This window comes from Trichomycterus rosablanca, chromosome 7 (genome assembly GCF_030014385.1).
Source record: "Trichomycterus rosablanca isolate fTriRos1 chromosome 7, fTriRos1.hap1, whole genome shotgun sequence".
In the NCBI taxonomy this organism is placed as follows: Eukaryota; Metazoa; Chordata; class Actinopteri; order Siluriformes; family Trichomycteridae; genus Trichomycterus; species Trichomycterus rosablanca.
The window spans coordinates 41,056,701-41,084,200 of record NC_085994.1 but is presented as its reverse complement, the minus strand read 5'-3'; the positions used below and the strand labels follow the sequence as shown (position 1 = coordinate 41,084,200).

The following is a 27,500-nucleotide window of genomic DNA, read 5'->3' as shown; positions in this document are numbered from 1 at the left end:
TTGTTTGTATAGTGGTAAGGACAGTGTTCTTAATAGTGATGATAGTCACATGTATAGTGGTGAGGATGGTGGTTTTAATATGGGTGATGACTGGTGTAAACACGGTGTAAAACAACTAAGTAAATAAATAAATATGGTTGATGATAGTGGTTTGTTTAGGAGTCTTGATGATAGTCTCATACATAGTGGTGAGGACGGTGGTCTTAATATAGGTGATGATAGTTATTTGTTTAGTGGTGACGATGCTGGTCCTGATAGTTCTAATGATAGTGGTTTGTATAGTGGTTCGGACAGTGGCCTTGATAGTGGCGATAGTCACATATATAGTGATGATGATGATGGTTGTCTTGTTAGTGGCGATAGTCACATGTATAGTGGTGATGATGTTGATTCTAATACTGGTGATGATAGTCACATGTATAGTGGTGATGATGCTGGTCTTGTTGGTGCTGATGGTAATTTGTATAGGAGTCTTGATGATAGTCTCATATATATTAATGAGGACAGTGGTCTTAATATGGGCGATCGTTGTTTATATAGTGGTGAGGTTAGTGGTCTTGATAATGGCAGTAGTCACATGTATAGTGGTGAGGATGGTGGTCTTGATGGTGCTAATGATAGTCGTTTGTATGGTGGTGAGGATGGTGGTCTTTATAGTGGTGATAGTCACATATATAGGGGTGAGGATGGTGGTCTTTATAGTGGTGATAGTCACATATATAGGGGTGAGGATGGTGGTCTTTATAGTGGTGATAGTCACATATATAGGGGTGAGGATGGTGATCTTTATAGTGGTGATAGTTGTTTGTATATAGTGGTAAGGACCGTGGTCTTTTTAGTGGTGAGGACTGTTATGCTGATGGTAGTTGTTTGTATACGAGTCTTGACGGATGATGATAGTGGTGAGGACAGTGGTCTTAATAGTGGTAAGAACGGTTATCATGATAGTGCTGATGATAATCATGTATATGGTGTTGGTTAGTGGTCTTTATAGTGGTGATTTTTAAATGTATAGTTGTGACAGTGGTGGTCTTAATGGTGGTGATAGTCGCCTGTATAATGGTGAGGACAGTGGTCTTGATAGTAGTGATATTAGTCTTGATAGTGCTAATGATAGTTTCATATATAATGGTGAGGACAGTGGTATTAATGTGGGTGATAGTCACATGTATTGTGGTGACAATGGTGGTCTTGTTAGTGATGATGATAGTTATATTTATAGTGGTATGGACAGTGGTCTTTATAGTGGTGATAGTCACATGTATAGTTGTGATGATAGTGGTCTTGTTAGTGGTGATAGTCCTTTGTATAGTGGTGAGGACAGTAGTCTTTTTAGTGGTGAGAACAGTGGTCTTAATATGGGTGATAGTCGTTTGTATAGTGGTGAGGTTAGTGGTCTTGATAGTGGTGATAGTTACATATATAGTGGTGACGATGGTGGTCTTGTTAGTGATGATAGTCGTGTGTATAGTGGGGAGTGAAGTGGTCTTGATGGTGCTGATGGTAGTCTTTTGTATAGGAGTCTTGATAGTGCTAATAATAGTCTCATATATAGTGGGGAGGATGGTGGTCTTGATGGTGGTCATAGTCATTTGTATAGTGGGGAGGATGGTGGTCTTGATTGGGGATGATAATAGTCTTATGTTTAGATGTCATACTAAATGTGCTGGTGGTGGTGGTGGTGGTGTGTGTTAAGGTGGTGTTTGGGGTAATGAAACTCTAATACTGCTAATACCATAATACAGGTAGTGATGGTGGTGGTAGTTTTGGTGGTTACTAGAACAGTGGTGGTGCTTGTTCCTGACGACGGTCCTGTTACTGAGCAGTAACAGTGGTTTGATCGTGGATCTAATGGTGATGGTCCTGACGGTGGTACTGATGATGGTGCAGGTTGCTGGATGAGGAGGAGGAGAAGATGAAGTCTCTGATGGTGCTGCAGGAGGAGCAGGATGAGTTTATCCGGAGGGAGCAGAGGGAGAAACAGGAGCTGAAGCAGGAGATGGAAAACAAAACACGAGCGCTGGAGGAGGCGCAGAAACAGCTGGACGAGGTCCGGGCCAACCGACACCGGGTGGAGCAGGACGTGGTGGTCAGTACACACACACACACACACACACACACACACACCATCACTATACACACACACCATCTCTTTACACACACACTATAAAAAACACACACACAGACACCGGGTGGAGCAGGACAAGGTGGTCAGTACACACACACACACACCATCTCTAGACACACACACACTATATACACACATCATCACTATACACACACACACAAACTATATACACATATACACACACACCATCACTATACAAACGCACACACACACCTGTACCATCTCTATACACACACACACAGCATCTCTATACACACACATACACACACACCATCACTATACACACACACCATCACTATACACACACACACACACACACCTGTACCATCTCTATACACACACATACACACACTGTATACACACACATACACACCATCACTATACACACACACACACACACCTGTACCATCTCTATACACACACATACACACACTGTATACACATATATACACACACACACTCTATATACACACACATACACACTGTTATACACACATCTGTTTACACACACTGATACATACACAGCTATACACACACACACACACACACACACACACCTCTATACACATTCATTGTCTCTGTACTAAAACACACATACACAACTATACACAATGTAGACATCATAGCATTGGATACTGATGGTGAAATAAATGTGTGTGTGTGTGTGTGTGTGTGTGTGTGTGTGTGTGTGTGTGTGTGTGTGTGTGTGTACAGGCCGCTCAGAGGAAGCTCCGTCAGGCGAGCACTAACGTCAAACACTGGAACGTTCAGATGAACAGACTGATGCACCCGATTGGACCTGGAGGTAGGTGTGTTTGTGTGTTGTTTTGTCTGCTTGCATGTTGTGTGTGTGTATGTGTGTGTGTTGGAACGCTGGATCGGCGTCCCGTCAAGGGCGTGTCCCCACAGCCAGCGCGGCCCTGACCGGGCTGACGTTGTGCCCTCTGTGCTCCTCAGATAAACGACCGGTGGGCGCGGCCGTCCAATCCAGCTTCCGGATCCCGGCGCAGAAGGACCCGGTGCTGCGGCTCAAACAGAGGAGCATCGAGCAGGACGATGAGAGCAAAGAGAACAGCGCCAGCACTGAGCCTCACCTCCCGCCGGCCTCCAACGGAACCATGGACACATACTGAGACACGGTCCGGACCGCCCCGCGGTCCCTGAGGGCCGAGTGTATGAACGTTATAGGCTAATAAAATTAAAAAACTTATTTTTTTTAACATATTGATTGTAAACCTGTACAAAATAAAAACATGTTCTAAAAGGTTTATCAAAAGTATGTAGACGGCCCGACCATGAGATTGGTGGACGTTCCAGTTCAATTCTGGTTCCCAGGAGCCATTAACCTTGCCCAACCTCCCTAGTTACCCTACCAGTCCCTCTCTCGGCCGTCAATCTGACCAAACGGTACACGGTCCTGCTGAACAGTTTGTATATTAGAAATCTTATCGTATTAAAATTGTATTGTTAACGTCAGAATAAATAAATGTTATGATTTTAATTCTGTGTTTTGCACCGTGTGAATGTGGAAAAACAGCCTGTTTTACGTCTGTTTGCCTCAATCGGAAAATTTGGGGCCGAGAAAAGGCACAGTGTGCTATCGGTCACCCGGGCATCTGCACCGACACACGATTTGCTGTGTCTGTAGGGAAAGGGACGATGGCTGAAACAGGGTTCATTTTCACCGCGTCTGCACCGTGATACTGCAGTCTGTGAGACTCCGCCCCTAACAGGTGAAAAGAAGTGGTCTGCGTGTGCACGTGTCGGAGGGTCCGTCCCTCTCGGGTGAAGAGTAGTGACGCTCTGCAGTTCCGTCCTGTTTAGATTTGAAAGTCTCAGTTTCAGAGCGATGGGGACTGAAGGAAATGAGCTGAAGCTGCTGTGGTTTCTGCACTTCCTGCTTCTGCTCCAGATAACACGCCAGCCGGCGCACGCGCCTACAGTCGTGCGCCGGTTCCACGCGGGTCCACGCACTCCGGAGCGCCGCCGCCATCTAGCGACTGTGAAGTGTGGTGTTGGTAGGCTGTTGCTGCTGGTTCAGCCTTCTTGATTCTGTAAAGCAAATCGACAAAATATTAGCAAACAACATGCTTGTTGCTTTAGGGAAGGACCTTTCCTGTTTTGTCATGGCCTAGTGTTTCCAGGTAAGCTATGGATCATCAAGACTGTGCAGAAGGTGGATTGGCTGCGTTAATTTACTTCTAGGTGTAGGTAAGTGAACAGGGGAGCGTGTGTTGCCTTGTTTTAAACTCACGCCCTCTTCAGGTTGTATCTCTTCTTTGCACCCACCGTGACTGATCAGTATAAAGCACTTATTGAAGCTAAATCATCTTGGTCAGGGTCACGGTGGGACCGCTGTCACCCTCAAATCACTGCTCAAGGCAGAATGACAGCCTGGACAGTATCAATGTATGGCAGGGCATCACTCACACATTCACTTAGTCATATCTAGGTGCAATGTAGAGCAGCCAATCCACCTTCTGCACGTTTGGAAAAGTGAGGAAGGGGGCGGGGTCTATAGAACATACCAAACTCCTTATAAACAGTAAACCCTTCAAACTAACACAAAAAACGTGAGCTTGTGAACTGGAACATCCGATGCACTGGAGGGTGCTGTTATTCTACCACCTTATACTGGTGTTAGGGTCGCGTCTCAAATTAGTCCTTTTTTACTATGTAGTGCACTAGCTTGGGAAGTTTACATTAATATATGATGTCCGAAAGCATTTTCGATACGCTAGTATATTTATAAAATTATAACAATGATGTACAAAATAAAAATAGAGGTCAATTTTTTCAACACAACAATTCGACATTCGCATTTTTTCGTCTGTAGGGTGCAGTGAGTAGTGAGGTGGAGTGCAATTTGGAACACGACTCTCTACATGCGCATGCGCAGTATTCTTCCCCGTCAAAAACTGTAGCTGTTTTCCTGAGCTCCGGTAAAAATGGCAGCCCAGGTGAGCAGGATTTGGTCCGGTCTGTACCGGGCTCGGTTCGGTGCCTCCCAGCTGAGCCGCTCGGTTTCGCAAAGCCAGGCGTCCAGCGCCGCCGGGGCCGCGTGTGTGACCGACCTACAGCCCGCCGCACACGCCGAGGAGAGTCACGGACACGCCGAGGTCAACCCGTTCCAGAAGGTAACTGCTCTGATATCACAACCTTCATTATGTTATTATTACTCAGGCTAATGGAACAGGGCTGATTTTAGGAGCTCCAGGCTGGGGTGCACTTACTTTAGTAACACAACAGAGAGGCAAAAGTTTGCACCCCCCCATGCCCACTTTATGGTGTATCTCTTACTTGCATCCACCGTGACCCTGATCAGAATAAAGAACTTACTGAAAATAAGCCAGCTTGGTCAGGGTCACAGTGCTTATCCTGCCTGGACATCACACTCACACATTCACTTGGTCATATCTAGGTGCAATTTAGAACAGCCAATCCACCTTCTGCGCGTTTTAATAAGGTAAATGGGTAATTCAGAGAACATGCAAAACTCATAGACAGTAAAACTCTTTCGAATCATCACAGTAAACAGGATCTTGTGAACTGGAACATCCGGTGCATTGGAGGGTGCTGTTATTCTTATGTAATCTAATGATCACATGAAATTATAATGCACACATATTTGTTTATTTGCTAGAAGAAGAACCTTTATTGTCATTATACTTGCGTACAAATTTAGTTTGACCCTCTCCGAAAGATAAAAAGAAGAAGCACAAGTATATACGTAAACATATGGATATTTACACAGAATAACCAGTACAATTTGAAGTATGGATTTCAAGCTAAATAATAATATAAATGATGGCTGAATATGAATATATAAAGTGACTGTGCTATGTGGAGATACCAGTTCAGTTTCAAAAATGATGATTTTATGCCTGAGTGAGAGAATAAGAGAATGGTTGTATGAAGAAAAAAAATATGCTAGAACATATTCCATGGACAAAATATTGAATATTAAGTGTCCATTAACTTTTGCACAAATTACTTTAGATTTTCACACTGTAACAGTGGGTAGAGCTTTGGACTATCAATGGAAAGGTTAAGAGTTCGTATCCTGGCTCTGCCACTGTTGGACCCTTGAGCAAGGCCCTTAACCCTCTCGACTCCAGGGGCGCCGTACATTTACGTTTACGTTTTCAGCACAAGCGACTTACATGTTACAGTATACAATCAGAGCAATTGAGGGTTAAGGGCCTTGCTCAAGAGCCCAACAGCAGCAACCTGGCAGTGATGAGGCTTGAACCAGTGACCTTCTGACTACTAGTCCAGTACCCTAACCACACTAGTTGGGATATACAAATTTGTATAAATGACAAATAAAGGTTTTCTATTTTAATATGTGATTATTTAGCCATTAAACAATAATTGTGCATTAAAATGTGCAGATTCTGTTTCATCTGAGCGATGTGATGATTTATTTTCAATGGAAAAGAACTTCAAAGGATGCCATTTGACCAGGGGTGTCCAAACACACACAACATTTAATCACAGAATTTCCACTTATGCAAACAGATCAAGATTTGTGTCTCCATGCCGGCAGTTAAAGGTGTTTGGGGTTGATATTTGTGGGCTATAGTGGTCACGGGGTGAATTTTAGGGGCAGTTTTTATTCATTATATATTTAAAAGACTGGTTGTTTAGCCAGGGATGGAGTCCTTTGTGAGCAGTAAAGATTTGAGTAGTTGGAGGGGTGTTCCTCGTGGAACATGTCTATAAAATGACCGGCAGGAGGAACGTAAACAAGCCGACCCGGCAGGTTCCATAATTAATTCTCCATTTTCCTGTATTGATTAGGGTGTTACTGATTATTAGAGACATTATTAATAAATCTTTGTACCATCGTAATTTCATTGTTTTTGTAGTGTAGTTGTGGTTGTGATGTTACGTATTGGCTGATCTGGCATCTAGCAAGTATTTATGAGAGCTGTATGATCATCATAACAGAATCTTTGCACAGATCCGTCCGTCCATTCATCAGTCAGTCCTGACGCGAACCTGACCGTGTTTTACGGTGTGATTTATGCAAAACATGGCATGTAAGCCGAATGGTTGTCTGGCTCTGGTTGTTCAGCACAAACTTTTGCCAATTTGTGTTGATTTAGTGTCGCAAAAAAAGATGAAACACTTCACTGAGTTTTATATGGACAAGATTTTACTTCAGTGTTTGTTAACCTGAGTGCTCATGTTGTGTGTTGGCAGAACCCGGACTACCATGGCTTCTCTGAAGACCCTTTTGTGGACGAGTGGAACATGAGGCTGGCTTTCTTCTTCGGTATTTCCATGACCATCGTTCTTGGAGGAACTTTCATCCACTATTTACCAGATCACGGGTGAGCAGGCTGGAGTCTTCTAACACATCACTACGGGTCCAAACAGTCAGGGGTTTCCTATCACCTGTCCTCCACGGTGTTTCTTTAAAGCTTTTGTGTAAAACATGTAATTAAAAAAGTACCATTTAGAAAATGATTAAATTAGTGAAAAGAAGGTGATCCAAAGCTGCGTAGTTTCTCCTCGTGTTGTAACTTGCAGCCTCGGAGCGAGCGGTTCACATAATTATGCACACAGCAAAGCTCTTAGCGTAAAACTTTGGTTAAAGGAGCGCTTGCTTCCTCACTCCACACACGGGCTGGAAGATGTGCTGCATCCTAAATCGCATACTAATGACTCGGGTGCAGTGCAGTGGTCGGGTGGTGGCCAAACAGTCTAGCCACTGGGAGGCACTCAGGTCCACATGATCTGCTGTGGTGCCGGAAAAAATAGAGTATGGCATGTGTAATGAGACGCAGCCCCTGTACTTGTCAGAATATGCAGCATTAGTCTCTTTGATTCGTAATTCTGCAGATCTGATACACCCATGCAGAATTATAAAAAGGGAATCTTAATGGTATGAAAAATGTGACGTATTAACAGCACTCTGACCCGTTCTGTTTTCCTCCTGTAGTATGAGGGGTTGGGCTCGACGTGAAGCAGAGCGGTTGATAGTACAGAGAGAAGCTCAGGGCCTGCCGCTGATCGACGAGAATTACTACGACCCCAGCAAAATCGTCCTACCATCCTCAGCCGAGGAGTGAACCACGTCATGTAGCCGCTCAGCTTCCTGTTTGTGTTTAACTGTACGTTTAGTTCTATAAACTGTCACAATAAAACTTTATTATTATTAATAATTTGCATCTGATTTATTAATTTTTTTAATGCCAGTGCTGATGAATGAAATTATAGGATGTTTAGTTTGGATATTTTAAAATTAGCTGAAATATGTGTAGTATTTCTAGTAAAAAGAAAACAAAAACAAATCCTGTCTGGTTCTGGTCTGGTAATTATTTAAATTTAGACTTAGTTTGTATTAGTTGTATTTATTTTTTATTTAGTTCTATTATTTTAGGTCATTTCTTGTAGTACTTTAGTTTTTCATTAAGTAGAATAACGCAACAAGTTACCAAAACAAGTCGTCTCAAAGCAGCTTTACAGGTTTAAGGACCAAAAACCCCCTCATGAGCAACCAAGAACGACAGCGGCAAAAAGAACTTGCTGAATATTACCAGACTCGACCAGAGACAATTATACAATTTGATTAAATACAGAGATATCTAGACAATCAATTATTATAAATGCTAAATAAAATCATAATAAATGTATTTTGAGTTTATTATTATTATTTATTCATTATCCTGTGGTGGAATAAAGTCTAATGTTGAGGTAGTGCAGTCACTGCAGGTTCATATCGCCATATCGTTCATACCATGGTCCAGCAGGAACAACATTGTTAGCATGGAAGACTCGATTCGAATGCCAGAAAGAAAATAATTCAAAACAATAAGTTAAATGTTTAGAGAAAAGACATTGACAGTCTCTGACACCCTTGAGTATTACGGCATAACTAAAAGGGTCTAACAGACTGCCACTGCATGGAGCTTGAGCTCTTGAATTATAAAATTGGCTGTGCCTGAGGGAGGGTTATTAACAGGGTTTCCCTGCTGCTGCAGAAATGCGACCTCCGCTTTCATGTGGTGGATGATTCACTGAGGGCGTAGTGTGGCTCTCCATACACGGTGTGTGAGAATCTGCTGGTGACGGGTGAAAAGAAATGGGGGGGTGTGATAGTCTGTGGCTCTCTTCAGCCTGCTTGGAGTCGGTGCAAGTGGCAAAGGAAGATTGTAGCCTAGTGGTTAAGGTACTGGACTAGTAATCTGAAGGTTGCCGGTTCAAGCCCCACCACTGCCAGGTTGCCACTATTGGGCCCTTGAGCAAGACCCTTAACTTTCAATTGCTTAAACAGTATACTGTCACAGTACTGTAAGTTGCTTTGGATAAAAGTGTCTGCTAAAAGCTAAAAATGTAAATGTAGAAGAATTGGAAAGTTATTATTGTTTTTATTTATTGTTGTTTTTAGTATTTGCTATTGTTTTGTTTACTTATCCTGATGTGCTGTCAGTAATACTATGGTGTCTTCGACACAAAACCAAAACGTTACTGCTACCATACTATGAACACTACTAATTTAATTATTTATATTATATTAATGATTGAACTAATATAATTAATCGAAACATTTATGACAGTAATCGTTTGTTTTCAGTTCCACATATTAGTCTTCCGCTACAGTAAGGCTGGATCTGAAACCTATACTACTGTACTACATAGTATGTCTAATATGTACGTTAACAATAACGTGCTTACTGCTTTGGCGTACTATGTAGTACAGTAGTGTGTAGTATGCGGACTGAGAACCAGGCTTTTGAGCAACGGATGGCTGTACTCGCTATCTGATTGGTCAGAATAGACAAAGCGGGCGTGGTGCCTGGCTAAGGGGCGTGGCTTTTGAGTCGGGTACAGGAAAAGAAAGCAGGAGATCTCAAAACAAAACGGTAAATAATCCCTTAAATTCATCCTCTGTTCTCGATGTTTTGCTTGTATTGGGATTAATAGAACTGGTAAATATGAGATCGACTATAACATCGCTAAAACACACATGTATTGTGTTATTATTACAATATCTAAACACGATAGCCAAGTAAAGGGCTATTCCTTGTTATTTTTACACCCGTTTTCTATCAAATCCCGCCTTCTCTGTTAGGATTGGCTTAAAGTGTACACTGAATTATTCACTATCCAATCCGCGTTGGACTCTGTATTGGCTCAGCCAATCGAAATGCACGAGGTGAGAATTGTCCCAAAAGGTGTGGGAAATAAAATTGGGCTATTCCCAATGACGGAAACAAGTTTGTACATTAGTGCAGAGTCGTATTTCAAACGTTAAAAAACACTCTACATATTCGATTAAGTGTAAAACTCTAAAACGAGTCTTTGTTTAATTAGTAAAACAACCTTATAATCAGTGTTTTTTAAGTTTTGGTGTGACATTGCTGAAAAATCAACAACCCGGTGCCTGGTGTTGTTGTTTTAGTGAGGTCACAGTGTTCCGTACAGAAACTTCTTACACCCCAAAAACTTTTGTGCGCCAACCACACAGTAGAAGTTCCAAGCATCTCAAACTTAAAAGGGTCTTAGCTGCATTTCAAGCCCTGATGGGTTCAATTCCGTTTATTCATGTTCAAAATAAAAGCCAAAATCTGCTGACTATACCTGTAACAGTAATCCGTACAGAAAGAAGTCGTCATGCTAAAAACACGTAGTGTCAAACAATCTGGAGGAAGTATTTTGTGGCTTGGCCTCCTGTTTTCTTTTAGTGATTATTATTATTTGGGTCCATATAAATAGGATTAGTTTGGCCGCACCCTTTAGACTTACACACTAGTCTAGCACACAGCTGATGTGACTACAGCCTGGCAAAAGCTTTGCCTGATACAACTGATCAAGGTCCAAGATCCAGGACTAACTGATTAAACAGGTGGAATCAGGTGTGCTTGTGCCTGGTTGAAAGGACTCATTAGGGGTAAGACTGGACACCCCTGGCTTGGACAGTCCTGCTTTTTTGTTCATGCGATCAGCATCAAACTTCAGTTCAGCTTTAAGGTCAGGAGCTTGTTTATTTCACAGCAGCGTCTAAACACAAGCTGAGATGAAGCTTGCTTGACTGTGGATGACCAGAACAGTTTCCTGATTCTCACCCACAAAAGTCCCACACAAATGAATCCCTCTCTTGGTCTTCTCCTCTTGGAGCTTCACTCAAACACACTTGCACGTCAGCTGCCCAGATACACTATATGATCAAAAGTATTTGGACACCTGACCATGAATTAGTTTGACATCCCATTTTATGGGATGGGATTTTATGTGTATGGGAATTTGTGCCCATTCAGTCAAAAGATGGCAGCGTTTGTACACGGGGCTCTGTGCAGGACACTGGTGTTTCTTTAAACCAAGCTTTTCTTCATGTTTTTATAGAGCACAGTCATGCTATTATAGTGAACAGGGGCCTTCCCTAAACTGTCACTGCAAACTGGGAAGCATATCATTTCCTTTATTTTATTGATTTATTATACCTGTTAGCAACTGTTGTGGCTGAAACACATGAATTCAGTAATTAGAAGGGGTGTCCAGATACTTTTGTCCATATAGTGTATGATCGGCACAAATTGTTAGACACAGTTCTACAGACTGACCCATTTAAACTGGAACTGTTTGGCCGTGTGGATCAGAGTTTTCTGGAGCAAGAAAGTCAAAGCTTATGACCAGAAGAATACGATCCACATGGTCAAGCATGAAGGAACGTTCTGCCCTCTGTGGTGCAACTGAAGCTTGGTTAAGGAATCAGTCCTGGAATATCTTGGAGTGGATCCTCTCAGTCTCCAAACTTAAATTTTGTAGAGAATATTTGGTGGGATTTAAAGTAAAGCAGCTGCAGCACAAAAGCCATCAAACTTTAACAGGCTTAAAGCTTCTGCACCAGAGGAACGGACGAAGATTTCACAGAGAGTTGTTAGAGGTTCTCAAGGCAGAAGGACTGAGAGGTGGAATAATAGTGCACATGAACATTCATCAAGAGAACCAGATGTGGATTGATGTAAATGTTTTTTGTTTACTGAGACGTCTTGTTGTAGACTTGCACTATTTTTAAGATGGGGGTTCGACAACTACAAAGAAATCTTTACATCAACTACATAGAAATCTTAAATTCTTAGAAGCTACAGGACTTAAAAATCCCATAAAATTAATACATTTTACACCCTTACAGTTACTCAGACACCCTAATCCATATAAAGTATTAAAGTATAAAATAGGAATCACCTTTGATCTGGTGTTCAGATGGCTGCCATCCGTAAGAAGCTGGTGATCGTGGGAGACGGCGCCTGCGGGAAGACGTGCCTGCTCATCGTCTTCAGTAAAGACCAGTTTCCTGAGGTTTACGTCCCCACCGTGTTCGAGAATTACGTGGCGGACATCGAGGTGGACAGTAAACAGGTGAGTGTTTCACCCCGACGCTCAGATACTCGACTGAATCCCACAGCCACAGTTGATAAATAATGACATCTTCAATGGTTCAGATGTGTGTCATTTACACTCTGGTGTGTGTGTGTGTGTGTGTGTGTGTGTGTGTGTACTAGGTGGAACTGGCACTCTGGGACACAGCGGGACAGGAAGACTACGACAGACTGAGGCCGCTGTCCTACCCCGACACAGACGTCATCCTCATGTGCTTCTCCATAGACAGTCCTGACAGTCTCGGTCAGTCCAGTACACTGTAAACTTTACACTATGAACTTTACACTGTTAACGCAATACTTTCGGAACTTTACAGTCACCTCAGTAAACTCTAAACTTTACACTCTACTTCACCTCAATACACTCGGTATTTTACAACTTACACTCTGGACTTTACACTGTCACTTCAGTAAACTCTAAACTTTACATAATACACTCTGAACTTTACGCTCTTCATCACCTCTTTACACTGAACTTTACACTGTCACCTCAGTATACTCTGAACGTTACACTGTTACCTTAATGCGCTCTGAACTTCATACTCTGAACTTTATACAATGTTTTCTAAACTTTACACTCACCTCAATAGACTCAGAACTTCTCGACGTCAATACACTCTGAATTTTACACTTTGTCACGTAAATATACTCTGAACTTTACACTGTCACGTTAAAACACTCTGAACTTTACACTTTGTCACCACAATACATTCTGAACTTTACACAATACACTCTAAACTTTACACTCTGTCACCTCAATACACTCTGAACTTTACACTTTGTCACGTAAATATACTCTGAACTTTACACTGTCACGTTAAAACACTCTGAACTTTACACTTTGTCACGTAAATATACTCTGAACTTTACACTGTCACGTTAAAACACTCTGAACTTTACACTTTGTCACCTCAATACACTCTGAACTTTACAGTCACCTCAATACACACTAAACTTTACACTGTCGCCCCAGTACACTCTGAACTTTACACAATACAATCTGAACTTTACACTATACTCTAAACTTTACACTCTGTCACCCCAGTACATTCTGAACTTTTCACAATACACTCTGAACTTTACACTAAAATCTCAATGCGCTCTAAACTTTACACTCTGTCACCTCAGTGCACACTAAACCTTACACTGTCTTCTTACTACACTCTGAACTTTACAATCTCCATCACCTCAATACACTTTGAACTTTACACTTTGTGACGGTAATACGCTGAACTTTACACTCTCTGCTTTAATGTGTTTTACAGAGAACATTCCAGAGAAATGGACACCGGAGGTGAAGCACTTCTGTCCAAACGTCCCAATAATTCTGGTGGGAAACAAGAAGGACCTTCGGAACGACGAGCACACACGGCGGGAGCTCGCCAAAATGAAACAGGTTCCTATCGATCCCCGATCCTCTGGGTTTAGTATTAGGATCAGTGTTATTGTACACGATACCGGCTGTAGAGCCAAAAGTATTTGGACACTTGACTATCAGCTTGTTGGATGTTCATTACAAAACCTTTATTTAATTTGTAGTTGATGTAATTTTCTGGATTTTAGAGCTTCCTGTTTTGGAGTGTCTGCCTCACAGTCAGTGTTCCAATTCATCCCAGAAGGTGTGGCCTGAACATCACATGATTATAATTGTTTTTCTCCCATCAGGAGCCCGTTAAGGCCGAAGAGGGGCGAGACATGGCCAATCGCATCAGTGCCTCCGGCTACCTGGAATGCTCGGCCAAAACTAAAGACGGCGTGAGGGAAGTGTTCGAGATGGCCACCAGGGCGGCGCTGCAGGCCAAGAAGCGGAGTAAGAAGACCATCTGCGCTCTCCTATAGAGGGGGGCGGAGCGCCGAGGGAGCGGGCGAGGGAGGGAGGGAAACCAAAACCTACCACAGAGAAACAGATAAATGATTGAGTGAGGGGTGGAGGGAGAGGACCAGAGCGCCCCCTGGTGTGGGGCATGAGCACCCGGAGGTCAGGTCACTTACAAAAGCGGGTACAAATGCCCCAGAGAGTGTTTGGGAAACGATGAAATGGGTTTAGTTAATCTCCTCACGTGACGTTTATCAGTCCCGGCGCGGACTCAGCCGTTTTCTTTCCGATGGTCACCAGTGTGTTGGTGCTTCCATTAGTTTATGGACTTGTTTCAAGAGGAGCAGGAAGGTGATACCAGCCAATCATGGGCTACTCAATCCACCACAGTACTGCTCTGAATAGTACGTTCAATTAATACATCACTAACGCTGTTAGCTCGCTAATTATTTACTCTCCCGCTACGCTCTTCCACGGTTACCGTGACATCTGGCCACTGCCTCATGGCGTGTCTCGAAACGTGCTGCCATGCTAAACTTCTAGAATCCACACCGCTGCTCTAGAATCCTCGTAGGAGTCTAGAATCCCCAGTGCAGTCCACTCCACCGCGAGTATTCTAGATTCTAGAGCCGCCATTTGCATTAACAGCCCTAGAACCAGATTCCAAACGCTGCTCTAGAATCCCTAGTGCAGTCCACTCCACAGCAAGGCTTCTAGAGCCGCCACGTGGATTCTAGAACATTTATTTACACTGCACAGGAAATCTACAACTGCATAAAGCTTCTAGAGCCTCTGTGCTAAGGATTCCAGATCTGCAGTGCTGGTTCCAGTTACCGGGAGGATTCCAAAGCCGCCATTCGCATTACCAGCTCTAGAATCCCCAGTGTAGTCCACTCCACCGTGAGTATTCTAGAACCGCAGTGAGGGCTCTAGAACATTTATTTACACAGCATAAGAAATCTACAACTGCATTAAGATTCTAGAGCCTCTGTGTAAAGGATTCCAGACATGCAGTGCTGGTTCCAGTTACCAGGAGGATTCCAGAGCCTCCATTTGCATTAACAGCTCTAGAACTCTAGAACGCAGTCCACTCCTCCGTGAGTATTCTAGAACCGCAGTGAGGGCTATAGAACATTTATTTACACAGCTAAAGCTTCTAGAGCCTCTGTGCTAAGGATTCCAGATCTGCAGTGCTGGTTCCAGTTACCGGGAGGATTCCAAAGCCGCCATTCGCATTACCAGCTCTAGAATCCCCAGTGCAGTCCACTCCACCGCGAGTACTCTAGAGCCGCCACATGGATTCTTAAACATTTATTTATGCTGCGTTGGAAATCTAAGACTGCATAAAGATTCTAGATCCTCTGTGCTAGGAATTCCAAACCTGCAGTCCTGGTTCTAGATACCGGGAGGATTTTAGAGCAGCGTTTGGATTAACGTCTCTAGAGCCAGAGTCCAAATGCTGCTCTAAAATTCCCAGTGCAGTGCACTTCACCGCCACCATGTGGATTCTAAAACATTTATTTACGCTACATAGGAAATCTACAACTGCATAAAGATTCTAGATCTCCGCTAAAGATTCTAGAGCCTCTGTGCTAAGGATTCCTGACCTGCAGTGCTGGTTCTAGATACCGTGAGGATTCTAGAGCTGCCGTTTGCATTAGCAGCTCTAGAACCTGAGTTCAGTTTCTGGAACCTTTGCACAGAGGGTCTCAGAGCTGCATTGAAAGTTCTAGAACGTGCTCTCGGCCGTCCTTGTTTTTTACTCTCTGGCTCATGTACCGTCATCTTCATGGTTTTAAACCTCAGTCGATCCCAGTCTGACCCGCGTCATGGGCTGCTCAATCCACCACAGTACTGCCCTGAATAGTACGTTCGATTAATACTCCACTAACGCTGTTAGCTCGCTAATTATTTACACAGCCGCCGAGCTCTTCCATGGTTACCATGACAACTGCCCACTGCTCTATGGCGTGTCTCGAAACGTGCTACCGCGCTAAACTTTACGCGGCGGTTCTAGTATCCACACCGCTGCTCTAGAATCAATCGATCGCAGTTTTTAGTCCCAGTCTGACCCGAGTCTGATCGGATGAGCCGAGACTGTTAGCGCTGAATGTTAACGGGGTCTCGGTCAGCAGTAATGACACCGATCTGGTTCATGTACCACATTGTCATATTATCGAGCAGTCAGGTTAGTCCTAGTCTTTAGGGTTTTAGACCTCGTTTAGTCCCAGTCCGAGTCCCAGTTTTACTTCTCCATTTCTTCCAGTTTTGTCCGTTTATAATCGGGTCACTCGGTTTGGCAGTACTGACCCCGAATCGTCACGGTTATGCTTTTGTTTATGTGCGTCCAGTCTTTAGAGTAGGCGTGTCCACTCTTATCCACCAGGGGTCGCTGTGGCTGTTGTTTTTTTGAGTTGTATCGAGTTGTACGAGGCGAAGCTTCTGCCCGTCGCTATGACGTCCTGCAGCCACGCCCGCCCTCCGTGAATAGGAGTGGACAGCGGCGGTAACGATACTAACTCCTCACGTTTTCAGGTGGCTCCGGGCGTGTCCACGCTGGATCACTGCTCAGTTTTATACGTGTACGTGTGTTTTTATTCCACTTGTTTTGATTTTCGTGCTTTTCCGTGTCCTCTAACGGCTCTGTAACGTTTGCTGGCTTCTTACCTGTCGCTCTTTTATTATTATTATTATTATTATTATTATTATTATTAGGATTTGAGGTGAAATAAGGACGTTTTGAATCAGGATGTGATTTTGTGTTTATTGTTTATTGGCATTATGAGACCGGAGTGTAAACAGACGTCTGATGGAGCAGGAATTCTGTATTTTGGAAACAGACGCATCTTTTAATGAACCTCTTCTAAATAAATATGTTCTTATATACAGCAACTTGGTATCTGTCATGATTTCTACGACATGTGATACAAATGCAAAAGTATTTGGACGCCCCTTCTGATTTCTGAATTCACATTTCAGCCACAGTAGTTAACTGGTCTAATAAATCAAAGACATAAACGAGATTCATTTAGACTTTCAACTTTTGTCTATAAAGACATAAAGAAAACCCCAGTTTAAGGAAACTCCAGTGGTGGAATGAACTGGAACATCAACTAAAACTCTCTAGACCAACGCTATACAAATGCTGTCGTCTTTTGACCTAATGGGCACAAATTCCTACAGACATTCCTCTCATACCACTTTTCCACCAAAAAAACGTGGTTCTTGAACCGGTTCTGTTCGGGTTTCTCTGAACCTTGGTGTTCTGTAGAGAACCGACGCGCGTTTCCACCAGTTTTTGAGAACTAAGCAGCGTCATCATCGGTGGGCGTTACTTACTAAGAGTTAAGAGCAGTAATATCATGGTGGAGTGTGTGGATTATGTGCGAGCGTTTGTGCTGCTGTTACAGATGTTTGTTTTTATGTAAAAAGCAGCGATCTAACTATCGGTGATGAGAAGACGTGACGTGTTCGTCTCAGTTGTTGTTTTATTTAGTTTATTGACGTGAGAGGAGTTTTGCGCTTCGGTTTCACCGCGACTCTCGGCGCAGATAACCGATTTACTCAGCGCTCGACTCGAACGGTGAAACATCATTAAAGTTCCACAACACGAACAAACATCTGTGTGAAATAAACATCAAACCCAGTCTAACATACCACGTGTATCCGTGTTTAACTGGATTTACTTCACGTGTGTTTATGCAGCTCGGGGAATTGAAAAAGCTTCACGCTTTATTTTTCACGTTAAGCGAGTTTCGTTCTGTCCGGGTCACTTTTATCTCGTAATATCACACAGTTCATCTTTTTAAAGGCGCTTTGAAAATATCAGCGGCAAACTGCCTCAAAATGTGATCAGGTGAAGTTTAAAAGATAAAAATGCAGCATTAAGCTCCATATGAGACTCCAGCGGACGCCGTTGTTGCTAACGCGCTGTGCTGTACAACATGACACGCCCACTGATGGACGTCACGGTTCGGGCTGAAAAACCCAGTATCCTGTGGTGCCAGATCGGCCCGCTAGTTCTCTGTCTGGAACCTGTTTTGGAAACACGCGGAACCGGTTCAAAATCAAGTTCGGGAACCGGAACGGGCTCCGTGCCGCGTCGGTGGAAAAGGGGTACCAGAGCCATCATAAGTCCGACAAGCTCACGATGAGATGTCTGAATATTTTTGGCCATGTAGCGCTGTTACAGTGTCCAGCGTGGATTCACAGCGGAGATGATGGACGGAGGTGTTGGATGGAGATGATGGACGGACGTGTTTGTGTCCGGTCGTTCTTCAGGTGTTATAAGGATCTGTGGAGTCCAGCAACGAACTCGTGATAATACGACTCTGAAATAGAGAAAAACAGAACAGCACGAAGTCGTCGTCAGTTTGATCAGCGCGTGAGCAGCACTAACGGTTCGTTCTGCGACTGAAGGATTGGAACCCGCACTTATCGCCGTGCCCGGGACCCAAACGAAGCATCGTGGATGCGTTTGGTGGTGTAAATGATTGAATACAGCTGGTGAGTCTGTAAAGTTAACATGGAACAGTGGTCTCTTGGCCAAGGTTGGAGGAAAAACCCAAACGGCCACCTTGTGCTGCGAGGAAACTCATCTGGTTGGTCAGACGTGTAATAAATCCACCGAGAAACAGAACTGCAGTGAATTTAAATAGGTTTAGTTCTAGGCCCATAGTGAAGTGTTTAGGGTTTGGGTTCAGGTTTATTATCTCCTTCCATTTATCATCACGTTTAATTGTTAGTAAACCAGAATTGAGAATTCACAGACAGCGCCCCCTACTGTCCGGAAGAGCAATGTGCCCGCTAGACGTGCTCACCTGAGTCGGCCTCGATGACGGAGTGTCTGATGAGGAAATCCAGAACCACCAGGGCGCAGTTGGGCTTAAACTCCTCACTCGCAATCAGCTCCTTTACCTACACACACACCAAAACTCATAACTCCTAATCTAGTCATATCCAGTTCCCTGATTGTGTTTCACCTACTGCTGCAGACCTCCACTGACCGAGGAGAGCCGTGACTAACACACACACCCCCTCAGACACGTGTGCAGTCGTGTTCATACAGAGACCCGTATCGCGCACGGAGAGTCGAGCACTCCGTTATCCCCGGATCAGCCAGCAGAGGTCGTAATTGCATCGGTTATGAGGAATCACTGCGACTTTAACTGCAAATTCTTGAATCGACCAGTATATATATTTCCTCGGCCGCTCCCGTCAGGGGTCGCCGGCGGATCGTGGTCCGCGTTATTGACTTAGCACAGGTTTTACGCCGGACGCCCTTCCTGACACACCCTCGCTATTTATCCAGGCTTGAGACCGGCACTACAATGCACTGGTTTATGCATCCTAGCAGCTGTGTACCTATAGGACAATTCCGTGTCTCCAGTTAGCCTGGCTGCATGTTTTTGGACTTTGGGAGGATACCGGAGCACCCGGAGGAAACCCACGCAGACACGGGGAGAACATGCAAACTCCACACAGAAAGGACCCGGACCGCCCCACCTGGGGATCGAACCCAGGACCTTCTTGCACCGAGCTGGAAATGATAAGAAAACGTTTACGATACTGACTGACTGTACTGACGGTTCTACAGCGCAGCCGCTCGGAGACGTGAGAAGAGAAAAGCGGCTTCATCAAACTTTATCGTTTCCTTAATCGAAGGGGGGATTCGAAATTTAAGGTGGAACGTAACAGTTTAGGGTTCTTCCCGCTACCTTAAACCTTTAAGTAGCACGTCTACCGTACACGCACTAATAAAAGATGCACCCCGATGAGTCTGTGATGTAGGACAGATGCTTTACCTTCTCGATGGGGTAGAAGTAAAAGTCCTGCACCTCCCCGTCCCCAATCTGAGGCCTGAAGTCGGTCGGCAGCTCCAAATCGAAGAGGAACTGGCACTCTGAGAAAATGCCCTCGTCGTCCTCGTACGTGTAGCTGCAGAAAAACATTGTTACACAAGCAGTGAGTCCGCTATATGGACAAAAGTATTGGGACGCCCCTTTTTACAGGGCGTTTCAGGTTCCCAGGGTTTATATTGCGGTGCAGTGCAGCACCCAGTCTGTGCTGCCCTGATCTGAGCGCAGCACGTAGTAGCAGTAGGAGGATTTTGGGAGGTACCTGATGGTCCCGACGGGTCGAGCTCTCTCCGCCAGCGATTGCGGGATGCAGGCTTCTTCCTCACACTCTTTCACCAGCGTGTGTTTGACGCTGCAGCCGGCCGCCAGCCCCCCTGCTGCCTACACACACACGTACACACACACACACACACTAAGACATCAGGCAGCTCAACCTCAGGCTGATTCAGACTGTTGTGATTGGGTGTTACCAGGTTGTCCAGTTTTCCTGGGTACGTCGGTTTCGTGTCGGACCTCCTGGCCACCCACATGCTCAGTCTCCCGTCGCCGCCTCGACTGAACCCGTTAACGTGGACGCCGTAACGCTTCACGCCGAACAGACCTGCGGGGACAAGGTACAAATAAATGACTTCACTCCCCCAGACACAGCGGTCTGTCGAGCGCCCGGCTAGGCCGGTAGCACCGACAAGACTCGAGCTTCAGAGCTTGATCGGTCAGTCGTGGTGGGCTAGTATTAGATGGCCAGAAATTCAGTTGTTCAGACTATAGTGCCAACAGTTTGGGGAAGTCCCTTTCTTGTTTTCCAGTGCACAAAGCAAGCTCTATAAAGACGTAGTTGGACAACTTCGGAATGAATCTGAACCTTGACTGTGAGCCAGACCATCAGACATCAGCGCCGGACAGTCTTATTTGACCTAATAGGCACAAGTTCCCACAGACACACTCCCAAATCTGCAGATCTGGGGACTGGAAGACAACATATTATTGTGTGTGGTTTTGGAATGGGCTGTCCAATGAACTGACCACATACTTTTGGCCATATAGCGTACTACTACTGAACATGCTGTGTGTGTGTGTGTGTGTGTGTGTGTGTGTGTGTGTGTGTGTGTGTGTGTGTGTGTGTGTGTGTGTACATACTCGTAGCTGCTCTCTCCATGTGCATCAGTGGAGCGTCGCAGTACCTCGGCATCACTGCGTATTTCTACAGGTGAAAACAGATGATAGTTCAACACAAAAGCTTCTGCAATGCCCTCATGGTCAAGGTCCAGGTGGGTGCACCCTGCTTGTCAACTGCAGAGCAACCCACACTAACCCGACCTATCTACTCACACCTAGGTGCGACTGACCTTCCGTTTTCAGACACCCCACACGGACCCACCTCAGCAGCTGTGCCACCGTGCCACTCATAATACCAGGTTATGAAATGCCCTCGTTTAACCCCCCTCACCTCGTTTCTCCAGCCTTTCAGGCATTCTAGCGCCCCCTCCTCTCTGAGCGACTGAAGTACAGCCTCCACCGCCCGCGTCCTCCGTTCACACGAGTCCAGGGCGGGGCAGATCCCCACAGCGCCCCCTGTAGTACAGAACACGCCCGGGTATCGCTGCAGCACACGCACCATGTGTGGAGGAACCCAACCCACCTGCTGCCCGGCTACCTCGAACCGCAGACATTTCTCCAGACTAGAACCTGCAACATAACAAAGTTTAGCAGTCAGTTAATCATCCTCACATTCCCAGACCCTATAATAGGAGTGTCCATATACTTTTGGTCATGTACTTCGACTACATATTTGCTTCCTTAATATTTTTTTATGTATCCGCCTTATATTTACAATTTATACATTTTTTAAATGAACGTGTATCAAAAAGACTATGGATAAACTCATTTTAATAATCGATTGTGATAATAAAAGATTGTGATTATCGATCGTGACGGTTATTAGTGACGTAGGCATTGTTCTGCCAGTTTACGTTTGCTACATAATTCTGCATCCCAAGGACCCTTTGGTGGCTTTTCCGCCTAACCGAAATTCATACAGATTCGTACCAGGAGTCAGTAAAACAATATTTTAGACGAGTTTTGTTCTAATAATGGTATATATATATATTTTTTTTTCTAAGTCTTGTTTGGATTGTCATAAATAACACCACATCTGTTTATTTTTAATGTTTAATAACTGCTCGCAAGTTGCGTTAGCGTGCTAACTAAAACAACACATTTAACACATATTTAGTTCACAATACTAAACGAATACGATCTATTTATTAAATCTCTTGAACTAAACGGAATTGACTCGCACAAATATCCCGATTTAAAACTTTTTAATCCATTGACGTTGACTACAACCGGAAATCAAAGGGATGCAGGATGTGGCGGGTGCAGGATTAAACATGGCACCAGGTTTGAACTCACCTGGTAAATAGAAGCTGTTCATGCGGCGGAGAAGCTGCAGTATTTTCTCCGACCAGGATAACACAGGTGAACTCATTCTGGTGTCCTGTTAGTCCTTGTAAGCATCTATTTCAACAGTCTCAACTCCATTAGCTGACACACGACGCCATTTTAGCACCGAACTGATTGGTTTGAATGAAGCTGCAGTGAAGTTTGAGGCCGCCAGAGGGAGACAAAATCAAACCACCGTGTTTCTCAATGACAGGAACGTTGCAGTGAAGCGATCTAACCAGTTATATTAAAATAAAACCATTTATTCAACGATTTAAATTATTTATTGACTTTCTTTTAATACACAGTGTGAAAATGGACCTGTTGGATGATTAATTGATTACTCGATTGATCCGCAAAGAGAAATTGCAGTAATACAGCAGCCATTCACAAACATCACACAAACATGCCCATGTTAAAATAAGACTTACAGTATACAGTTTTAAGCAATTGAGGATTAAGGGTCTTGCTCAAGGGCCCAACAGTGGCAACCTGGTAGTGGTGGGGCTTGAACCAGCAACCTTATGATTACTAATTCGGTACCTTAACCTTGTTTCTACACTCACTGTCCATTTTATCAGCTCCACTTACCATATAGAAGCACTTTGTAGTTCTACAATTACTGACTGTAGTCCATCTGTTTCTCTACATGCTTTGTTTGCCCCCTTTCATGCTGTTCTTGAAAGGACCCCCACAGAGCAGGTATTATTTAGGTGGTGGATGATTCTCAGCACTGCAGTGACACTGACATGGTGGTGGTGTGTTAGTGTGTGTTGTGCTGGTATGAGTGGATCAGACACAGCAGTGCTGCTGGAGTTTTTAAATACTGTGTCTACTCACTGTCCACTCTATTAGACACTCCTACCTAGTTGGTCCACCTTGTAGATGTAAAGTCAGAGACGAGCGCTCATCTATTGCTGCTGTTTGAGTCGCTCATCTTCTAGACCTTCATCAGTGCTCACAGGACGCTGCCCACGGGGCGCTGTCGGCTGGATATTTTTGGTTGGTGGACTATTCTCAGTCCAGCAGTGACAGTGAGGTGTTTAAAATCTTTAGCAGCGCTGCTGTGTCTGATCCACTCATACCAGCACCATGTCAGTGTCAAATCATCCACCACCTAAATAATACCTGCTCTGTGGGGGTCCTGTGGGGGTCCTGACCATTGAAGAACAGCACGAAGGGGGGCAAACAAAGCATGTAGAGAAACAGATGGACTACAGTCAGTAATTGTAGAACTACAAAGTGCTTCTATATGGTAAGTGGAGCTGATAACATGGACAGTAAGTGTAGAAACAAGAAGCCTGTGCGAGGAAAAGCCGAACAGAGATTCACCTTCTAATGTCACTTATTAGCTCTGTTTTAGTTTCATCTGTATATTGTTGTGATTTGTGTTGAAATGTTAGCTGTTAGCATGTCTGTGTTTAGTGTAACTGAGGTGTGAGCGAGCATTCAGTTAGAGTGTGTGTGTGTGTGTGTGTGTGTGTGTGTGGCGTGTACCCTGCAGCCAGTGATTCTCATGTAGTCATGAACAGAATGGATAAACGGTACAGTGAGGTGTGAGGGGTCGTCAAGGTTAAACCGTATAAATAATTATGACAGTGGATCTCGGCGTGTCCAAAACCTCTGTGGCGCTGCGGTGTCGCGTCCCAAATCTGTGTCAGCGTGGGATGTAGGTCTGTAAACATGCACCAGTTGTGTCTATACCGGGCTTTTAATGTCCTGTTTTTAGCCTGTAATGGTTTCAGTGGGAATGTGAGATGTCAGAGGTCAGACAGGAGGTGAATTTTTGGTGCACTTTTAATTTTGGAACAAATAACAGGAAGTGAATCAGCTAATCCTGTCCACCATAAACCAAAACCATATCAGTGCTATGGGTAAAAAAAGAACACCCCCCTGTTCCTCAGTCACCTCTTATCACCTTGTTCAGTGTTAACTCGCTCCACGTGGACGTCTTTCTATTTATCACGGTTTCTTCCTCACAGAATTGTCCGGCTGAACTGTTGGGAAATCTGCTGGTAATTCCTCCCATGTTCCAAAATGTACAGAAGGTGGATTGGCAGCTTGAAATCACCCCTGTGTGTAATTACATTTACATTACCGGACCTGCTTTTATCCAAAGCGACTTACAATTACGACTGAAATCACGATTTGAGCAATTTGGCAACAGTGGCAGCTTGGTACCTTAACCACTGTGCTAGCACATTTTCATTTCACAGCAGATAAAATAAAATAAAATAAAATACAATACAATAAAAAATAAATAAATAATAAAATAAAATAAATAAACATACATCCATTTAGGTTTAACCTGGTACCTTAACCACTGTGCTACCACTGGTAATTAATTGAGTTTAGTTGGTATTGGTGCCCTGAACACACTGGCACACTGTACATGGTGTGTTCAGACTAGAACACGAACCAGCGATGGACGATGTCACGGAGAGTCGTACAGCGTACAGGTCACTCTGTGCTTTTACTCGACCAAACAGCAGAGGTCGCTATTGCAGCAGTTAGAGGAGAAACCCTGTTCGACACGTCCAGTTGTGTCTGTCAGACCCCCGGCCAGGATGATAGCACCTGGTAGACCTCGTAGAAGTTTCCTTTCAGTGCTACAACACTTTATTAAGTTTCGTCGAGCAGCAGAACTTCTCCAAACCGACAGGAGTTGAAACATCAGGACGTTTATCTGAAGCGTTTGGTGTTTATTTAAATCTGCTCGTGGTTCAGACAGACGTCCCGGAAAGAATTTTTAGGCAGGAATTTCTCAGGATCCTGATCTCAGCTCCGCGTCCACAAAGCCGCCTTTCATTCCTCACTGCGGCGCCTTCACACACTCCAACGGCCGTTTAACCGAACCGGCGGGTAGCGAGGGCGCACTTTAACAGCAGCACCGACGAGCTGCGTTCCTGCGGTCTCGTTTTGCATGACGGAATCGTTAAATAAAGTTAGTGAATGGTTCCTGTAGCTGTTCTTTTTCTGTGACTGAATAATTGAAACACATGAATAAATAAATAAATAAATAAATAAATAAAATAAATAAATAAAATAAGTAAATAAACTAAATAAAATGAAATAAATAAAATAAATTAATTAATTTAAATAAATAAATAAAATAAAATAATATAACACAAAACAAAACAAAAAATAAAAAATAAAATAAAATAATACATAAAATAAATAAAATAAAATAAAATAAATATACGATCTGTCAAAAATATCTAGACGGCAACTTGGATGATGAATTTGATGTAGAAATTTCGTATCATTGATTACGATTGACCACAGCAGGTGAATGTGCGCATACAAGGTAATACTGTGCTTCTAACTTTGCAGCAACAGTTTAGGGAAGGCCCTTTCCTGTTCCAGAATGAGAGAGTTCTATAAAGACATGAAGAAGATCTCTAGTATCCGGTACAGAGCCCTGACCTCAGCCTCATTCAACAGCTCTGGGATGAATCGGAACACCGACTGATCAATCAATGCTCAGCTGTACAAATGCTGACTGAATGGGCACAAATTCCCACAGACATCCTTCAAAGTCTTGTGAGAAACTTCTCAGTAGAGCGGCTGCTGTTCTAGATGAAGAGATCACACTCAGGTCGCTCTAGTTTAATACTGTTTATTTTTGAAACTGGCGTCCGACAAGCTCACGGTCAGGCGTCCGAATACTTTTGGCGAACGGTTTCCGCAGAACTCGCCCTGGGCACGGGCACCGAGCTCCGTCCAGGTGAAAGGGGGCTTTGTTGGTGTTTTTTTTCGCGCCCTCTCTCTCTGTCCACACACCGAGGGTATAAGAGAGCTCACACACTCCGCGTGCAGCATTTCGGTCGAGTCTAACACAAACACACACACCATGTCCTGGCGTGTAGCGTACCTGTGTGTGTGTGTGTGGGTGTGTGTCGGTGTTACCCACAGCCTACGAGGGAATCGGAGGGAAGACAAACAGAAGAGCCGCGATGTGGCAGCTGAGTTGACCGCACCCATAAGGCCAGGTACGTTCTCCTGACTTTGATGTTTGTGTTTGGGGCTCAGGTGGCACCCTGGAGCCCAAACCCACAGCGCCAGGGTCCTGAGTTCAGTCCGGGGTCTCAGAGTAATGCTGGCTGAGGAGAACTGCAGACTAGCAAACAAAGCTATCGAGCTTCTCCTTTCCCCAGCCAATAATGCTGGAACACACTATACTCCAACTGTTCCTCCACCACTCTTGCTTTTGCCTTAAACTAAATGGACTAAATTATTGTGTGTGTGTGTGTGTGTGTGTGTGTGTGTTAGTACCCGGTGCTCAGTGTTTGGTGAACGGGATTTTTCTGTTCGAGGGAGCCGTTTGGTCGCCGGACGAGTGTAACGTGTGTGAGTGCAGGAACGGAGCTGCACAGTGCAAAGGAACACGCTGTGTGGATACAGGTACACACACACACACACACACATACACACACACACACACATACACACACAAAGAGTAAAATTTATGTTATGTAGAGCAGTTATGTTATGTAGAGCAGTCACGTTACATAGAGCAGTTCCATTATGTAGAGCAGTTAAGTTATGTAGAGCAGTTGTTATGTAGAGCAGTTATGTTATGTAGAGCAGTCACGTTACATAGAGCAGTTCCATTATGTAGAGCAGTTAAGTTATGTAGAGCAGTTAAGTTATGTAGAGCAGTTGTTATGTAGAGCAGTTACATTACATAGAGCAGTTATGCTACGTAGATAAGTTATGTAAAACAGTTGTTATGTAGAGCAGTTATGTTGATGTTACATAGAGCAGTTACATTACATAAAGCAGTTATGTTGATGTTATGTAGAGCAGTTCCGTCATATAGAGCAGTTGTGTTAGGTAGAGCAGTTACGTTACATAGAGCAGTT

At 44.1% G+C, this 27,500-nt stretch overlaps 5 protein-coding genes across 6 annotated transcripts in view; 4 read left to right on the top strand and 1 right to left on the bottom strand.

The window, feature by feature from the left end:
- def6a (DEF6 guanine nucleotide exchange factor a) overlaps positions 1–3,629 on the top strand; it is a 25,924-nt gene extending 22,295 nt beyond the window's left edge. The window contains exons 9-11 of one of the 2 annotated variants that reach the window (XM_062999487.1): positions 1,891–2,089; positions 2,843–2,933; positions 3,086–3,629. In XM_062999487.1, the coding sequence (XP_062855557.1) occupies positions 1,891–2,089; positions 2,843–2,933; positions 3,086–3,261 (466 nt within the window). In that variant the 3' untranslated portion in view covers positions 3,262–3,629. Of the gene's footprint in view, positions 1–1,890; positions 2,090–2,842; positions 2,938–3,085 lie in introns of both variants that reach the window. The other variant, XM_062999488.1, reaches the window with a different exon arrangement.
- A 1,400-nt stretch (positions 3,630–5,029) lies between these two features.
- Positions 5,030–8,301, top strand: ndufb11 (NADH:ubiquinone oxidoreductase subunit B11). The gene is made up of 3 exons (XM_062999594.1): positions 5,030–5,265; positions 7,337–7,467; positions 8,079–8,301. The coding sequence occupies exons 1-3, from the start codon at positions 5,077–5,079 to the stop codon at positions 8,206–8,208; spliced, it is 450 nt and encodes a 149-aa protein (XP_062855664.1). The 5' UTR covers positions 5,030–5,076; the 3' UTR covers positions 8,209–8,301.
- Positions 8,302–9,941: 1,640 nt separating this feature from the next.
- Positions 9,942–17,227, top strand: rhoaa (ras homolog gene family, member Aa). The gene is made up of 5 exons (XM_062999587.1): positions 9,942–10,002; positions 12,344–12,499; positions 12,643–12,763; positions 13,785–13,915; positions 14,185–17,227. Exons 2-5 carry the CDS (start codon positions 12,344–12,346, stop codon positions 14,356–14,358), a joined length of 582 nt encoding a protein of 193 aa, XP_062855657.1. The 5' UTR covers positions 9,942–10,002; the 3' UTR covers positions 14,359–17,227.
- tpk2 (thiamin pyrophosphokinase 2) lies at positions 17,088–22,847 on the bottom strand. The gene is made up of 8 exons (XM_062999568.1): positions 22,606–22,847; positions 21,641–21,879; positions 21,331–21,394; positions 20,664–20,794; positions 20,456–20,574; positions 20,140–20,272; positions 19,156–19,252; positions 17,088–18,666 (listed from the first exon to the last, which is right to left on the bottom strand). The coding sequence occupies exons 1-8, from the start codon at positions 22,679–22,681 to the stop codon at positions 18,620–18,622; spliced, it is 906 nt and encodes a 301-aa protein (XP_062855638.1). The 5' UTR covers positions 22,682–22,847; the 3' UTR covers positions 17,088–18,619.
- A 3,641-nt stretch (positions 22,848–26,488) lies between these two features.
- Positions 26,489–27,500, top strand: part of si:dkey-6n6.1 (uncharacterized protein LOC100170811 homolog) — an 11,526-nt gene continuing 10,514 nt past the window's right edge. Inside the window, exons 1-2 of the mRNA XM_062998209.1 lie at positions 26,489–26,627; positions 26,908–27,039. Of these exons, the coding sequence (XP_062854279.1) occupies positions 26,489–26,627; positions 26,908–27,039 (271 nt within the window). The remainder of the gene's footprint in view (positions 26,628–26,907; positions 27,040–27,500) is intronic.

Excerpts from the sequence above, each read along its gene's own strand:
- tpk2 (XM_062999568.1), bottom strand. The coding sequence starts at position 22,681 with ATGAGTTCACCTGTGTTATCCTGGTCGGAGAAAATACTGCAGCTTCTC. Across the intron at positions 21,880-22,605 it reads GAACAGCTTCTATTTACCAG|GTTCTAGTCTGGAGAAATGT; the intron begins GTGAGTTCAAAC and ends GTTATGTTGCAG. Across the intron at positions 21,395-21,640 it reads TGAAAGGCTGGAGAAACGAG|AAATACGCAGTGATGCCGAG; the intron begins GTGAGGGGGGTT and ends TTTCACCTGTAG.
- rhoaa (XM_062999587.1), top strand. The coding sequence starts at position 12,344 with ATGGCTGCCATCCGTAAGAAGCTGGTGATCGTGGGAGACGGCGCCTGC. Across the intron at positions 12,764-13,784 it reads AGACAGTCCTGACAGTCTCG|AGAACATTCCAGAGAAATGG; the intron begins GTCAGTCCAGTA and ends TGTGTTTTACAG. Across the intron at positions 13,916-14,184 it reads AGCTCGCCAAAATGAAACAG|GAGCCCGTTAAGGCCGAAGA; the intron begins GTTCCTATCGAT and ends TTCTCCCATCAG.
- ndufb11 (XM_062999594.1), top strand. The coding sequence starts at position 5,077 with ATGGCAGCCCAGGTGAGCAGGATTTGGTCCGGTCTGTACCGGGCTCGG. Across the intron at positions 5,266-7,336 it reads AGGTCAACCCGTTCCAGAAG|AACCCGGACTACCATGGCTT; the intron begins GTAACTGCTCTG and ends GTGTGTTGGCAG. Across the intron at positions 7,468-8,078 it reads CACTATTTACCAGATCACGG|TATGAGGGGTTGGGCTCGAC; the intron begins GTGAGCAGGCTG and ends TTCCTCCTGTAG.